General features: G+C 43.6%; 1 protein-coding gene across 1 annotated transcript; it reads right to left on the bottom strand.

Annotated features, from left to right (window-relative positions):
• Nucleotides 1-11,486: 11,486 nt before the first annotated feature.
• Nucleotides 11,487-13,501, bottom strand: LOC101422028 (C-C motif chemokine 2). Its single transcript, XM_004449395.4, has 3 exons — nucleotides 13,200-13,501; nucleotides 12,358-12,475; nucleotides 11,487-11,969 (listed from the first exon to the last, which is right to left on the bottom strand). Exons 1-3 carry the CDS (start codon nucleotides 13,270-13,272, stop codon nucleotides 11,864-11,866), a joined length of 297 nt encoding a protein of 98 aa, XP_004449452.1. The 5' UTR covers nucleotides 13,273-13,501; the 3' UTR covers nucleotides 11,487-11,863.
• Between the last annotated feature and the right edge of the window lie 3,942 nt (nucleotides 13,502-17,443).

Raw genomic sequence — 17,443 nt, 5'->3', positions numbered from 1 at the left:
CTAATTAAATATCAAACTGTATTATGTGAAAATCCATCTGTCCAACTGGAACTTGTAAAAACCCTGAACCCTGCTACTCTGTTACCCATCAAGTCAGGAATTTCAACCCATAACTGCCTGGAAACATTGTAAGAAGTATATTCTAGCCGGCTGGACCTCTAAGACCAGCCACTACCAAATCCCGACATGGAATTCTTCATGGATGGGAGTAGCATTATTCAGGGCAGTGATCAGCAAGTAGGATATGCTGTAGTAACATCCAAGACTACAGTAGAGGCCCAGCGTCTCCTGGATAACACATCAGCACAAAAAGCCGAACACATTGCCCTCACCCGAGCCCTACAACTTGTGGCTGAGGCCAAGGTTAACATCCACACAGACTCCAAATATGTCTTCCTTACGCTGCAAGTGCATGGAGCCTTACACAAACAAAATGGACTCATCAACTCAGGAGGAAAGAGCGCTAAATATGGCACACAGATTCTGGAACTACTAGAAGCAGTTTGGGAGCCCATCAAAGTGGCTGTGATGCACTGTAAGGGACACCAGACAAGCCACAGCCCTGTCGCTCAAGGAAATCGGACAGCAGACACTGAAGCAAAAAGAGCGGCATGGGAAGGATCCCTATTTGAGGACCCGGCCACTGCTCTCATTCCTCAACCTCTTAATTTTCAGAAACTCCAGTATACACTGCCTGCTCTCTTCCCGCACCCTCTGAATCACCAGGAACTGCAATATACTCAAGTCAAGAGACAGTAGATACTCTCTGAGAGCAGGACACAAGGAGCAAATGGGTGGCCGACATTGCCCGATCACAGAATAGTCGTGCCTCAAATAGTAGCTGCAACTGTAGTCCAAGACTACCACGAAAACACACACTTGGGAAAAACCCATCTTAAAGAAGTGTTCGAAAGATTCTTCTATATCCCAAGTCTAGCTTCTATCACCCATGCCCTATGCCAGCGGTGTGGGATATGTGCAAAAATAACTCTCGCCAGGGACACACGGCAGCCCCAGGAGTCCAAAAAATTGGCAATATGCCTCTTGAAGATCTAGTAGTTGATTTCACTGAAATGTCACTATCCGGAAGCTATAAATATCTTCCAGTCCCTGTTTGCACCTTTTCTGGCTGGGTGGAAGCCTTTCCCACTCGAACAGAAAAAGCTGAAGAAGTAACCAAAGTTCTCCTGAGGGAAATCATTCCTTGATATGGGCTACCTCTTTGGATTGTCTCTGACAACAGACCTGCCTTCATCTCCAAAATCACTCAAAAGATTGCCAAAGCACTGTGCATCCAATGGAAACTGCACACCACTTACCATCCTCAAAGCTCAGGGAAAGTAGAACAAATGAACCACACAATAAAAACTTACATTGCTAAGATTTGCCAAGAAACTGGACTAACATGGATGCAAGTATTTCTGAGTGCTCTCCTCCAAGTTCGAGCCAGCCCAAGCTGAAAGCTAAGCCTAACCCCTTATGAAATCCTCTTTGGGAGGCACCCTCCCCCCCTTAATGCAAAATATAAAAGGGGAGCTCAGAGAAAGAGGAAACTTATCAATAGATTAGCAAATGATCAGCTTAGGGAAAACCCTACAAAACCTGCATCACTGGGTCCAAGAAAGAGCCCCCATTAGCTTAAGCAGCTTTATACACCCGTACCAACCAGGAGATGCAGTCTGGGTCAAAGACTGGAAATCAGCTCCACTAACCCCTTGATGGAAAGGACCCTATCTTGTCATTTTATCCACCCCCAGTGCAGTTAAAGTACCTGAAATCACCCTGTGGCTACACCATAGCCGGGTTAAGCAAACTGTCCCAGAGTCCTGGACCTGTATTCCAGATACCCAGAATTCAACCAAACTCATCTTGCAAAAGAACAAGACACCAAGCCCTGCTCCAGTCACACCCTGGAAGCTGATTGGTCTACACATAGCCAGAGAATAGGAATCCAAATTAATTCCAGTTACAATGCCCCTTCAGTTATTTTCCCTACTCCTAAACCTGACCTTCCCCTGGTCCCAAGTCAGCACCACAGAGTGTAAGCTGTGCATCCAAGAAGTGTGAACAGGGCCCATATCAATACCACATTAATACATCATAGCCATTACACCTGCAAGGACCATATAATCACCTGCCAGTTTCAGGGAATCTCCTATAGTGTCTGTAACGTATCTGGTCAAATAATCTGCTATGACCCCAAGCCCCCAACAGTCTCCTGTAAATGGGAAATAAGAGTGTTTAATCAAAATGGGGAGCTATGTAACTCCACCCCAGTCACTAGCCGGAACCAATGAGTGTCCCTCCTATTTGACACATGTCAGGTTATAGACTCTGGGATACCATGGAACACCAAATGTGGAGGGCTCAGTTGGGAGCAGAAATATGCTCATAACAATAAGTATATATGTGCTCCAGAAATGAAAAGTGCAGCCTGAGGTGGGGTGGGGGTGGGGGGCTTCAGGTGTAAATACATGGGTGCATACTACTGCCCTTACTAGTCCTGTGTTACCTGAACCACCTGGGAACACAGACACAACTAAACAAACAGTCATCCTCACCAAAAGTATGGCCCTGGCTAACTGTCCACATGGCCAATGTAACCACTTAAACCTCACCATCCTTAACCCTGAATCCTGGCAGACTCAAGGAGTCCAAATGGGCCTCCACATTGATGGTGGAGGAATAGACCCAGGAGCCTACATCTGGGTTGGGTATCAGGAACACCCACTCACAAGTAAAGCCCACTCTGTGTTCCACTCCTTCTATGAAGAAATGGAAAAGCCCTTTTCCATTCCACAAGCAGCAAAAAACCTCTTCCTAAACCTAGCTGAAGTAGTAGGGGCAGCCTTAAATGTCTCCTCGAGCTATGTAGGTGAAGGTACTAATGTGGGAGAACAATGGCCCTAGGAAACTAGAGAATACAATTATAGCCAACCATATAATGAAACTGGCCTCCCAGCCATCTCCCAAGATAGTATGCAGCCCTTGCAAACTTCTGTCATAGGAAAATATTGGGCTTCACGGGCCTGCCTAAACTCTTCTATATCTGTTGGAAACCTAACATGTACAGGGGGAAAATTCCAAAATTACACCACCAATACAACAGAGCCTTGGGGAACATGGAATGAATCTGACCTCATTCTCATAAATTGTACTTTCCCCCATTTAATCACAGTGTGGAACTCCACCACAAAGGACCATTTTACTGCCCCAAATGGTCTGTACTGGATTTGTGGAAAAGTTGCATTCCGAGAACTTCCCCGAAACTGGTGTGGTACTTATATGCTCAGTACAATAAAACCGTCCTTCTTCCTCATTCCCATAGCAGAAGGGAAAGAGCTAAGCCAGTCAGTATATCAAAACATAAGAGAAAAAAGGGCTGTCATTATCTGGGGAGGTAAAGAATGGCCCCCTGAGCATATAGTCCAGTACTATCAGCCAGCAATTTGGGCAGAGGATGGCATGTGGGGTTATCGAACCCCTATCTATATGCAAAACCAAATCATCTGTTTACAAGCCATGGTAGAAATAATAACCAGTGAAACTGCCCATGCTCTAAACTTACTAGCCCAACAGCAAACTAAATTCAGAAATGCTATGTATCAAAACTGTCTTGCCCTAGACTATCTCCTGGCAGCTGAAGGGGGAGTTTGTGGAAAATTCAGCTCTCTAACTGCTGCCTTAAACTAGACAGCACTGGAAAAGCTACTGATGAAATTACAAGCAAAATGGTAAAAATTGCTCATGTTCCAGTGCAGATCTAGAATGACTGAAATTTAAGTAATCCCTTTGGAAGCTGGCAGTCAATAGCAAACAATTTCAAGCTTCTACTGAGAATAATTGCCTTCCTCGTAGGAGGATGCATGCCTCCTCCCTTTCATCATAAACAGAATACGCACCCTAATAAATGGTATAGTAAAAATACAGACAGCTGCGCATCTCATGGCTCTATATACAAACTAGTCAGTCCAGAAAGACTCTGACAATAGAGATGCCAAAGCTTAATAATCTTAAGCAGGCATCAAAGGGGGGAAGTAACATGGCCTGTGCATAAATTCAAACTTATTCTATATTCAAGTATGCCTAGTTCCCTGGAAAGCCAATTAAGAAGTATAAATTCTACAGGCTTTGGATATTCAGGGAGGATGCAAACTAAATGTGTTAATTAAAGCTTACCTGGAAGTGGGGAGTTCATGTTAAAAGTTTACCTGGAATGTGGGGGATACATGTTAATTCAAGCTTACCTGGAAGATATAACCTATCAGATAAAACATTTGAAGAAACTAACAAAAAGTCCTTTTGCATATAAGCACTGTTTAACCCCCCACTCTTCCATCCTCTGTATAAAAGGGACCCCAAAATCTTATTCAGGTCTCAGTTTTTATTAGGAGAAGAGTCTGCCACATCCAGCCGGTTGTACTAAATCTTCCTTCTCATAATTCTTGCATCCTGGCCTTCAATACTGCATACACTTGACCTCTCTGTGCCACTACAATATAAGTTGGAAAACTCATGCAGTTCTTTTAGAGTATAGTGTACTTCCTTATGAGTCACACTTTGTACTTTACCTTTGGGGGCTTATTGTGAGTTTTAGTCTAGTAATAGGCCTCAAAGAGAAGAGAGGTGGTGGTGGTGGGTAAGGAGAAGGATTAGAAATGCCTTGCAAGCTATTGACCTAAGGGCATTCCTTTGCATTTTTATCTGGTAAGACAGGATTAATCTCTTCAGGCAGAGGTTCATCTGGCAAAGTCTCAGCAGAAGTTAGAGTTCCAGTGTCCCCACTGATACCATTATCATCCTATATGTCTCCATCCCAATCCTCAGGGTTCCACTCCTTTTCAATTTATGCCTTCACTTTATCAGCAGACACCCTATGAGGCTGAGATTTTAGTTTCCTTTGTAACTATGCTACTCATAAAATAAGACTCTGAGTCTGGTTTTCAGAGATCTCAAGTCTGTGCCTACATGAAACCAGATTTTCTTTCAGCGCACACATAGAAACTTTCATATCATTCATGTGTCATTTAAGTTGTAGATTTGAAGCCTTTAGTGCATCCCTTTCCTCTGTAACTCTATCCAGAGTATCTAGTAGGAACCAGTCAACATCATTGTATCTTTTGATTCCACAAAACTCTGTTAAGTTATTGAAAACACTCTCACCCAAATCCTTGCCTCTTATAAGCATGGAAGTAGGGGGATCCAGTGGTGATATTTTGCATATCTCCATTACCTAACTCATGTCATGGACTGTTAGTGGCCTCTTGATTTTTGGAAAAGGAGTCATTAGTACCCTTGAGTCCAAGTAAAGTAGAGAGCCAATTGTAAAACTCCCAGAACAACTTCAGAAATCCCATGTTTAAGATTCTGTTTCTCAAGAACCACTCCTTGTACCAAACTATATTAGTTAGGGTTCTCTAGGGAAACAATCAAAAGGAGATACCTGTAAATATAATGAAGTTTATAGAATTCTCTCATGTGACTGTGGGGATGCACAAGTCCAAATTCTACAGGCAGGCTGCAAATCAGGGCCTCTGATGAAGGTCTTTGATGAGTTCCCAGGAGATACTGGCTGTCAGTCTGAAGTCAAGCAGGAAAATTCTCTCCGAATGCTGAAATCACTTCCCCTTTTAAGGCATTCAAGTGATTGGATAAAAGTCACTCACTGCTGAAGGCAATCCTTCATTGATTGTAGATGTAAACAGCCATCTATGCAAGGAGCTCACAGATGACTGAAGTCCATAAATGTCCTGTATTATAATTAGCCCAGTGCTTGCTTGACCAAACAACTGGGTACAATTTCCTGGCTGAGTTGACCCATTAGCCTAACCATCACAAGTCACTAAATTTTAGAGTAGTTTGTTATGCAGCAATAGATGTTTGAATGAGATTTTTAGTCTCTGTTCCCTGAGCCCTTTGGTCCATTCCAAAGGGTTAACTCTGCTCCATCTAAAGTCATTCAGAGATTTCAGCCATAGATGTGACAATCATAATATTAATTTGATCTTTATCATAAAGCTCATTTTTAAATTTTGAACTAATTTCAAACTTATAGGAAAGTTGCAAAAATAATACAAAAACAAAGCAGAGAACTCCAATGTATTTCCTACCTAGCCTACTTATTCAGATTTATCAAATTTTAACATTTTGCCACATTGTTATCTCATTCTATCTATCTATCTATCTATCTATCTATCTATCTATCTATCTATCTGTCTATCATCTATCATCATCTATCATCTATCATCTATCTAATCTAGCATCTAGTCATCTATCCTTCATCTACCTATTTATCTCTCTTTCTATCTTTCCATGTATCTATTTCTCTATTTTTCAAACATTTGAAAATAGGTTGCACATCATCCTTCTTTGACACTTAATACTTCCATGTATATTTCCTAGAAACAAAGATATTCGTTTGTGTAGACAGATTAAGTACAGTTATCAAGCTCAAGAAATTTAACATTGATATAAAGCATAGTGTCTATAGTCCAACTCCTTCAACTGTCCCAGTAATATCCTTTGGACATTTTCTTCTCCATTATTAGATCTAGTCTGGTATCAGATATTGCATTTAATAGTTATTGTCTTTTAGTCTCTTGCTCTCTTTTAATTGTGATAACATATAAATAACATAAAATATCCCATTTCAATCACTCCCAAACATACAATTCAGTAGCATTAATGACATTCACAATGAGGAGACTGGAATTTAACCTGCTTAAAAGAATTTATCAATTTTTTCTTTTACTATTAGATAATGAGAAACGGTTGCCTTTTTCTACTCGAGTACCTTGAATTTGCAAACTCTATTCCCTTTAATTTCTGATTGCGAAATGGTCAGTTCTTTCTGAGCTGATTTCCTTCTTTTAATACTTTGCCAAATGCAACCAACAGCATTTAACACAACTTCTAACATTAGTATGAAAGTCTTATAGCTTCCTCCTCATTGCCCTAAAGCAGTAGTAAACATTTTTGGCTTTGTGGGCCATGTTGTTTCTGTAGAGCAAACAACCACAGACCACATGTGAACAAATTACCTTGGTTGTGTTCCAATAACATTTTACTTATAAAAACAGGCACCGGTATTTGGCCTGTACAGCATAGTTTGCTGAACCCTGCCTTAAGAGCTAAAAGACCCAGGATGTCTGAGTTATGTACTTGCCTTTTTGTGAGATTTAGTTGTGTCTTCTCACCCTAGAGATCATTAGGTAGAGGACAATTTACCTGCTCCTGACACAGCCATATACAAGGGTGGATTAGGAACAAGGTGGTTACTGTAACTCTTTGGGAAGGGGAAGACTGAGAGACACCCAGTGGTGACCGCTTTAAAGCAGTCTTGAAACACTGCTGTGCAGGTATTGGGGACAAGGGTTCTGAGCCCACTCTCAGGAGGAACTGCCTTGTCTGGGTCCCCCTGGACCCACATTCTGCAGGACTCCTGCCTGACCATTTCTTCTCTTGGCCACTAAGAAGAAGTGGAAATTGTGGATATGCCCTCCTTTGGAGGTCACAATATGTTGTCTGGGACATACGGAAGATTTGAAAGTTGTTTACAGCTCTAACTGCCAAAGCCTTTTTCAGTCTGGGCTTCTGATATTCAGATATTCTTGGCAGCATAGTTTTCTTAAGAGAAAAAAGGACTAATAGTCTTCTGATCTACCAAAAATCCCTCCCTACATTAGTCCTCAGGTAGTTTCTCTGCTTCTTCCACAGCCCACCCATGCTTCACTTTTAGGCTGAGGCACCCAGGCTTGAACGGAAATGCCACATGCATCACCCTCTCTCTTGAGCCACCCTATACTATCACCTGAGAGGTTTACAGGAACTAAGCCATTCAAAGCCTTTAAAAAATTCCATATTCCGCCTTATTGCTTGGGGTGACCTACAAGGTCCTGAATTTCTGGACTCTATATTCTCTTTCACTCCCTTTCACTAGCCAAGTCTAGATCAAGAAGAAAGGACACCATGGAAGCCCAAGTCAGACATTGCAGGACTGGCTGGCAACCCTGGCAACATGAATCTGACAGAGCTGAGGCCCCAAACCTGCTTGTGTATCAGAATCATCTGAGGAATTCATAAAATGTACCAATGAGAAGCAGAGTCTTTGCCTATTCCAACATCCTAAATCAGAATCTTTGGAGATGCATTGATGCTTTGAAAGGAATTTACATGAATTTAATGCATAAACAACTTGGGAATCATTTGATGTCCAAAGTAAGTCCATAACCTATGGTCCCAAAGATGAAAAGTGACTTGCAAAAGGTTATCTGACAATTTAGTCACCATTAAGATCCAGATCTTAAAAGTCAGGTCACAGTGCCCGGCTACTACTTATAAATCTTTGCAGGTCTGGACCTGTGGTGGACTGAATAATGTGTTCCCAAATGCCCATGTCTTAATCCCTGAAACCTGTAACTATGTTACCTTACGTGGCAAAAGAGTTTTTTTTTTAGCTGTGATTAAATTAAGGGCCTTAATATCAGGAAATTATCCTGGATTATCTGGATGGGCCCAATGTAATCACAAAGGTCCTTAGAAGAGGGAGACAATAGGGTCAGAGTCAGAGAGGAGCTATGATGATGAAGAAGAAGTCAGAGAAAGAGAGATTTGCAGAGACTTTGAAGGTAGAGAAAGGGATCATGAGTTAATGAATGCAGGTGGCCTCTAAAATTGGAAAAGGTAAGAAAATGGATTCTCCCTTAGAGTCTCCAGGACAAATGCAACTCTGCTGACCCATTGTGGACTTCTGGCTTCCAGAACTGTAAGGTAATATAGTTGTAAACCATTAGGTTGGTAGTAATTTGTTACAGCAGCAACTGGGAACTAATATATATTTTGGTATCTGGGAGTGGGGAACTGCAGTAACTAATACCTGTAAGGTGGAAGTGGCTTTGGAATTGGTCAATGGGCTGCGGCTGGAAGATTTTGCAAGGCCTGATAGAAAATGCCCAGATTGCCTAGAACCGGGCAGTTAGTAGCAGTTGGAAGCTTCTATACTAGCACTTGCCGTTGCCTCCTAAAACAGGGCCTCTGCATTACTAATGCTTTGTGCTCACAGTTTCATCATGCCAGGAGTTAGGAATCCCATGCCTGGGTGGAAAAATGGTTCAAAATTTCTTGAAAGTGAATCAATGTGGCTAGACAAGGGAATGTGAGCAGATTATTTTGGAAATTGAGCACATGGGACTCCCCTCCCTCTGCCTTCCCTCCTGCCAGATCCTCAGCCTCCAGTCTGCCTCACATCAGAGGCCTGCTGCTCAGTAAGCTGTAGGGGGACGTCTCATTTGTTTCAACTGCTCTCTCCCCAGGAAAGCAGGAGAAGCAGAGAGGGATGCTGGATCTGGCTTGAGAGTAAGGGAGTTCCACAATTAGCTGCCAATAAATTGTCTGCTGATTAATTTTTCAGGGCATTTTGTGAGAGTTACTTGGGGTTTTGGTGAATCCCTCTCTCTTTGGGGGGCTCAGCTTGGATCAGGGATGCTGGGCTGGCTCACAGTGTAGAAACAGCATTCCCTCTCTTCCTCCTTGGCTCCAGCTGAGGGAAATGGAAATTTTCTAAGCGACATGGTGCCCAGATCTTGAAGAGTTCCTGTGGGATCCTGTAGGGAATTGAGGGGTAAGCCCCAAAATATATGTCCATGCCCTAATCCCCAGAACCTATAAAGATTTCCTTATTTAGAAAAAGGGTCTTTGCCAATATAATTAAAGACGGCAAGATGACCTTATCCTGGATTATCCTGGTGGGCCCTAAGTGCTATCACTTGTATCCTCATGACATACACACACCAACAAGAAGACCTTCAGAGGAAGAGCAATGTGAAGACAGTGGCAGAGATGGAGGTGATGTGGCTACAAGCCCAGGAATACCAGGGCAGCCACCAGGAGCTAGAAGAGGCCAGGAAAGATCCTCCCTGGAGCCTCCAGAGAGAGTGTGGGCCTGTCCACAGCTTGGTTTCGGACTTTCTACTTCTGGAGCTGTGACAGAATATGGTTCTGTTGTTTGAAGCCACCAAATTTGTGTTGATTTGTTATAGATGCCCCAGGAAAGCAATATAGTTACTCTTTATAAAGCATTATCATCCCTGTTTTATTTATGGTGACTTGGAGAATGCCTGATTTTCCCTAAGTTGACAGAGTGAGTTGGTGCCAGTTCTGGGATTAGAACCCAATGACCTTCTTTTCAGCATGACCCAGAGCCCATCTCCTCACCATGTGCAGAGAGTTAGGGCCATGCAGAGTTTATTCAATTGGGCAAGGGACCTGTTTTCCTTAGTGGAGGACTTGTGTACCCTGGTGGGTTAATGCTTGACGGAGATGTAGACTCAGCCATGTACTGTAAGGGAATGTTGACTTTAGGGAGACGTTAAGGAAGATGAGGCCCTGTCCATTTAAATGGATAATCCTGTGATTGGGATGGGGGAAGTGCATCCTGGTCTCTGGGAAGCTATTCCCTTAATATAGAAGCTCTGCAGGATAGAAGAAGATCATTTCATATCCTAGGTCCTGGGCCTTTCTCCTCCTTCTACAGCATTTGATATTTTACCCTGTCCAGCTCATTCTTCTCCAAAACTTGTTCTTTGGCTCCACACTTAGGCCCTTGTTGTCTCTTGCCTGGACCATGGACTCACACTGGTCCTTACTTCCCCAGGTCTGCATGAAGCCAACAGGTTACTTGCCTCCAGATCTCTGAACATGACACTTCCCTCCTCATTGGACTAAACATTTTTGACATCTCCTATTGAGATTGAGATTGAGATTGATCAATATTGATATTGAGATTTTCAACATCTCAATCTAGCAAAGGCTAGATTGAGGACTAATTTTCCTATGTTGACATTCAAAACCCTTTATTGATCTTCCTTTCTAAATTTCCCATCACTTGACACTGACATGGACTACGACTCCCACCTGTTTATTTTTCTCCTTCTTTCATATCGTCATCATTTCTACCTCTAGGTATTTGCTCTCACTGTTCTCTCTCCTTTCTCTAATGATCCTATAATTTCTCTAGGAAAACCTTGTACTTATCTACCAAGGACAAGTCCAAGGCTCATCCACTTTATGAAACCTTTATCTTACCATATTACTGATGATCATTAAGCCTCCCTCTGATTTCCAAATGCCCGCAGTGTCTGTATTATTCCAGGTTGGAGGATCAGTTGAAGGGGAAGAGATTGGGGGTAGGTAGACTAGTTAGAGGAAAGTTGCAATAGAATGTGGCCAAGGAGTGGAGCTATTGCTAAATAGGTGAGCAGAGTAGTTGGGGTCTGGGCAGCCAATGTCTGGGATGGTGGTAGAATGGCTGGCCAGGTGCTACTTTGCTCTCCCAGACACCCAGATGAACCCAGCCCAGTGGGAAAGACTGGGGATACCTATATTCCCATTGCCCAAAACAGAAGCCCCACCCTCTGAAACCATGTTCCTCCCTCATCACCAAACTTATACTTCCAAGTTTATAATTTCCTTCAAGAAAACACCAAAAGTCAGGTTTTGTACAAAAATATATATTTTGTTCAATAATTATATAATAAATTCACTTCTACAATAATATTTTAAGCAATGTCCAGGAATCGAAAACAAAAATTCTTTGTGTCAATGATCCTTGCAAGGACCCTTGCAACATCTCAGGGGTAGAATTGGGACTTAAAGAGGGAAGAAATTTGCTAAATAACACTAGTATTTATGGAAGATAAAATTAAAACATCAATAACTTAAATAAGATTAACATTACTTGAGGCATCATGTTTCTGATCAATAAACAAAGTCCATACTCTTTGAACTTACAATAAAATAATATCTAGAAGGCTTCTAGAGAAGACTAGGGGAAAATAAATTAGCTGTAGATTCTTGGGGTGAGTGTTCATGGCTTTGGAGTTTGGGTTTTCTTGTCCAAGGCAGCAATGGAATCCTGGACCCACATCAGCTTGGGGTCTGCACAGATCTCCTTGGCCAGTTTTGTCTTGAAGCTGTAGGGGAGAGATCAGAGTTAGATGAAGTTCCTTTGAGGTTTAGCCTAGGAGAGTGGCCCATTCTACCCTGAGGGATTGCCATGGGAACTTGAGGAGGAAGGCAAGTAGAAGGATGGGACCTGGAGCAAGCTGCCCTTGTGACTGTACCAGGTGAAGTCATCCTGACTCCAAGCTAAAGAAATTGGGATGGTCTGAGTGAGCACCAGTTGGGGAGTGGTGCCAGAAGTCACTTTTCCCCCTCTTTGCCTCAGTTTCCCATTGGGAACACTTGGAGTTTAGATGAGATGGCCTAACACTCTTCTCTATGGCTCTAAGTCTATGAGGCTTGCCCCTTGTTCCCTGAGGAAGAACTCTGGACCAGTGTGGATTGGTGCATCCAACTTACATCACAGCTTCTTTGGGACACTTGCTGCTGGTAATTCTTCTATAGCTCTCCAGCTTCTGCAGAGGGATCTTCTTAGGAGTGAATGTAAAGCAGCAGGTGATTGGGGAATTAAATGCATCTGAAAATAAAACCACAAAGAAAAACACTTTAGGGTGGGCTAGAGACTTCTGAGCTTAAACAGCACAGAGAAGAGTAGTGAGGAGAAGACAAAGAGAAGGCAAGAGTAGACAGAACCCATTTGATCTCAATATTTCTGCCCATACTCCAGAACTAGAATGTGATCTTTGACACAGTGACTCAGATTCCTATGGTATGACTATGCAACATTGATAATGGACAGAGGAAAGGGGGGCTGTTAAAACTAGGTGGCTCCTGGAAGAGTCATTGGGAGGAACTAATAATCCAAATTATCAGGGCCAGGGAAGATTAGCTCAGAGACCCAGCAATGCATTCCCTTTTAAGCTCCCAGCAATCCTAGGCCTCTGCAGGGCTGCTGTCTCTGGAGGCTGGACTCAAGGAAACACAGTCCAGATTCTGGGTCTCCTCTTCTCCCCTCCACTGTATCTGGAAATACCTCTCTCAGATGGCCCCAATTCCCAGACACTGCTGAAACCAGCGAAAGGAGCTGGGGCAGTAACTGCACTGAGAACCCAGAGCTGGAGGCCTGGAAGCAGCTAGAATTGTAGCTGAGGCTCTGCCCTTGAGCAGCTGTGTGATCAGCTCACTCCTTGCCCTCCTCTCAGTTTCTGTATCTTAAAACAGTGGTTGTGAAAGTGAGTCTGGGTAGCCCTTCTGCTCTGCTGGCCCAAGATCACCCAGAGGGGAGGAGGAAAGAGGCTCACCTGGCTGAGCCAGCACCTGGGTGCTGAAGGAGGCTGCAAGGAGCAGGCACAGGAGCACTGCAGAGACCTTCATGCTGGAGGGTGGGACGAGAACTTCAGAGTGATAGCCGGAGGCTGCTGGCTGCTCTCGGCCTCTCTGCTGCGCTGGCTGCTCTCAGGCTCTCTGCTGCTCTGGCTGCTCTGCCTGCCTTTTATTGAAAGCCAAGAGGGTGGAGTGGAGCGAAAAGGCCTGGCCCAGGGCAGCATTCTCCTCAATGAATGACGAAAGTGGAACCTCAAATCTGCTGAGTGAGTGCAGCACCCTAGAGAGGTTTCCAGGAAGTAGGAAAAGAAGCAGTGGTCAGGCTGGGCACACTTCCACTCACTAGAAGAAGTGAGGGAGGCTTTAGTGCTGTTATGTCCAGACTGACCACAGATGTGATTCAAGTGGCTTATTTGTAAGGAGTCTGCTTTGCTGAGGTGAAAACTGTAGAAAAGGAAGGACGTGAGGGAACTGAGGTCAGGGCAGGTGAGACATCCCCAGGCTCGCCTGGGCCCACCCTCAGGCGACAGTCCAAGGGGTCTTCAAGCTGGAAAAGGGTCCTGAAGCCTTGGCTGGACTTCCAAATAGCTTCTTAAGTCTGTGTGTTCTTCGTAATGCAAGGACGGCGGCACCATCGAAGCTTAGAAGAACTGCAGGGTTTTGTTACCATAGAAGTAAATTATCAGAGCCATTGGATTTAAGACTTGGAGAAAGCTGTATAAATCATATAGTGCTGCAAGTTAAATTTTCATAGAATACTAATACAATGCTTACTCTGTACCATGAGTATTCTAAGTTCTTTACAAATACTGTCTTTATGTCTCCCAATCCTATCTAGAAAGTATCATTAATTTCCATTTTATAGGTGAAGTAACTGAGGCACAGAAGAGATTAGATAACCTGCCAGAGGTCCCCCAGTAAATGGTTAAGCAGAACCCAGGCAAGCTAGCCTGAATCTGTGTTATTTATTATTATGATATACTTCTGGAATGTAACTTACACAAGTCTACTAGCTGCCTGGTCATTTACCCAGGTCTTCTCTCCCTCATCATCTTCCAAACTAGCAGACACCTACAGGGGAAGCAAGAGACATTCCTTGTGGGTAAGTCACTAGGAGTTTGGAGCCTGTGGTTAGCACAGCAGGCAGCACTTGGCAAGAAGTGTGTCCCCTGCTGCGGCTCCTGCTCTCCCAGCTTTCTCCTAGATTTTCAAGGAGGAGGAGTGAGCAGTTTTTGGGAATTAGAATGCCTGACTTCATGTTGCAGTATTGCCTTAAATTTCCTCAGAAGCTGTAAAAATCATAGCAACAAGAATGAAAGACCACATTTCTGCCAACTCTTTTTCTTTACATATATGGCAACTCATTCCTTTAGACATGGTGGTGGCTGAGCCAAACCTAGAATTCATGTCTTTTGACTCCTTATCCCTCTGAGCCTTGGCTTACTTTTGTCCAAGTGAGAGTGGAAGGATCTACTACCTTTTCTTTCTTTTTTTTTTAAAAGCAATTTATTATTGTCTTTTTTAAAAAGATAAATAGATCACACAAAAAGTTACATTAAAAAACATAAGAGGTTCCCATATACCCCACTCCCCCACTTAACCCCCGCCCCGCTCCCCCACATTAACATCCGCTTTCGTCAGTGTGGCACATTCATTGCATTTTGTGAACACACCCTGGAGCACTGCCACACCGCATGGACCATAGTTTACATTGTAGTTCACACTCTCCCAGTCCACCCAGTGGGATATGGCATGATCTACTATGTCCTGCATCTGTTGCTGCAATATCATTCAGGATAAACTCCAGATGCTGATCTTTTCTTTCTTAAAGAGTCACTGAGACAATGTCTATAAAATGCATGGAGTTGACTGGAAGAAAACACTTGACAATTGCTGTATTTTTTTCAAATTTTATTTTATTTATTCATTAAAAAAAATATATTACATTAAAAAAATATGAGGTCCCCATTCACCCCCACCGCCCCCACCATACCACTCCCCCCACAGCAACACTCTCCCCCATCATCATGACACATCCATTGCATCTGGTGAGTACATCTCTGGGCATCGCTGCACCCCATGGCCTGTGGTCCACACCATAGCCCACACTCTCCCACGTTCCATCCAGTGGGCCATGGGAGGACATGCAATGTCCAGCAATTGTCCCTGCAGCACCACTCAGGACATCTCCAAGTCCCGAAAATGCCTCCACATCTCATCTCTTCCTCCCATTCCCCACACCCAGCAGCCACCATGGCTACTTTTTCCACACCAATGCCACGTTTTCTTCGATTACTAACCACAATAGTTCATGAATAGAATATCAGTAAGTCCACTCTAATCCTTACTGTATTCCTCCTTCCTGTGGACCTTGGCTTGGTTGTGTCCATTCCACATCTATGTCAAGAGGGGGCTTAGATTCCACATGGATACTGGATGCAATCCTCCTGCTTTTAGTTGTAGGCACTCTAGGCTCTATGGTGTGGTGGTTGACATTCTTCAACTCCATGTTAGCTGAGTGGGGTGAGTCCAATAAATCAGAGTGTAGGAGCTGAAGTCTGTTGAGGCTCAGGGCCTGGCTATCATATTGTCAGTCCAGAGATTCAAATCCCCTAGATATATCTTAAACCCCAGCACCAACTACAATTCCAGTAAAGTAGCATGAAAGGCTTGTGAAAAGAGATCACATCTGAGTCCAGCTCCATCACGCAGAAACACCAGCTCCAAAGAAGGGCCAACTGACATGGCAGTGAATTCCATCTGCCATGACCATAGAACTTGTGGGTCTCTTTAGCCCTCAAAAGAACCAATACCTGGGGTTATATCTACTTTATCTGTCTCTAAGACTCTGCTCAGGTGTGCATAAGGGCAATCCTTCTGACAACCTCCAGACTCTTTTTTAGAGACTCATAACTGCTGTATTTTTAACAAGAGATTGGTTCATGTTGTATAATTAAACGACTATGCCTGGTTCATAGTGGTCAACATTGGCCAAGAAAAGTACTGGCTGACCTTACTGAGTGCTTACTAGGAGCCAGGCATGGTGCTAAGGTCCTTTCCAGCATTATCTCATTAATCCTTCAAACAATCCAACTTTCCTTAGGTTGAAAGAGTAACATGTCCAGGATCTCACAGGTCATAGCATGGAGGGTTGAGCCAGGACTCTCTGATTCCAGGATCCCTGCTCCCGGAGACTAAACAATTTTCATGATGGATATAGGTTTCCTAGGAAATCCAAGAACAAAAAATCTGTGGAGAGGCTTTTCTAGAAGCTTGGGTAGAATTTTAAAAGGCAGAACAAAGAGAACAAATCAACCTCAGCACTGCCTTGCTTGTACCTCTCTTGGAGTCTTACTTTTATTCTCAGTCTTGCTATTCATGCTTTTTCTCCCCCACTAGTGTTGAATCCCTCTGTGTCTGGCTCTGTCCTTTGTCCATGGTTCCATCCATTTTTACTGAGTAAATAAAATGTTTCCAGAATGTGTACTTGCAGCCCTTTCTTCCCAGAGCATCTCACCTTGACTTCCTCATGTTAATGGAAGTTCTCAAGGGACTTGGAGGGTTGCATCCCCTTTCTTGAGGATTCCCTTAGGTACTCAAAGTGGCCATCCAGCTTAGCGATGCCAAGATCTTTAAACTACTTTCTGTTGGTTTGATCATATTACCGTCACTCAGAATCCTAGAATCTTCGAATCAAAGGACCTATAGAGATCATGTAGTACAACCTCCTCTTTCGGGTCAAGGAAACAATATTCCAGCTTTTCTTAGTGCTTGAACATGCCTCTACTTCAGGGAGGGGTGTCATATTTAAAAAGTGACTTGGTCACAGCAAGTGCCAGACAATAAACACATGAAAGGTGTGAGGGTGAAAATCAGATGAGAAAGTTTTATGGAAGATGATGGTGTGCTTCCCACTCTTCTGTTTTATCCAGAATAGACGCTCTCCCCAGCTGGAAGACCACGGAGTGAAAGAAAGGAGCGGAAATTCCCACTCTGAGGCAGCTTTGGAAGTTCCCGGAACAAGTGAAACCAAATGCCTTTGTCTGGAGCCTGCATTCCAGCTGCTGGGCCTGGAGCCGAGAGTTCTCACGTGGAGCTGTGCTGGGAACTTCCCAGCACAAAGCCTTGCTGAACTCCCGCTGCCGGGCTAGCACCAGACTAGGGCCAGACCCCGGGGGCGGGAGTATGGGGAGAGGCTAGGGCCAAGCTTTGATGCTCCCCA

Source organism: Dasypus novemcinctus, chromosome 21 (genome assembly GCF_030445035.2).
Source record: "Dasypus novemcinctus isolate mDasNov1 chromosome 21, mDasNov1.1.hap2, whole genome shotgun sequence".
Classification (NCBI taxonomy): Eukaryota; Metazoa; Chordata; class Mammalia; order Cingulata; family Dasypodidae; genus Dasypus; species Dasypus novemcinctus.
The sequence above is the reverse complement of the archived record's forward strand: the minus strand, read 5'-3'. Positions and strand labels throughout refer to the sequence as shown.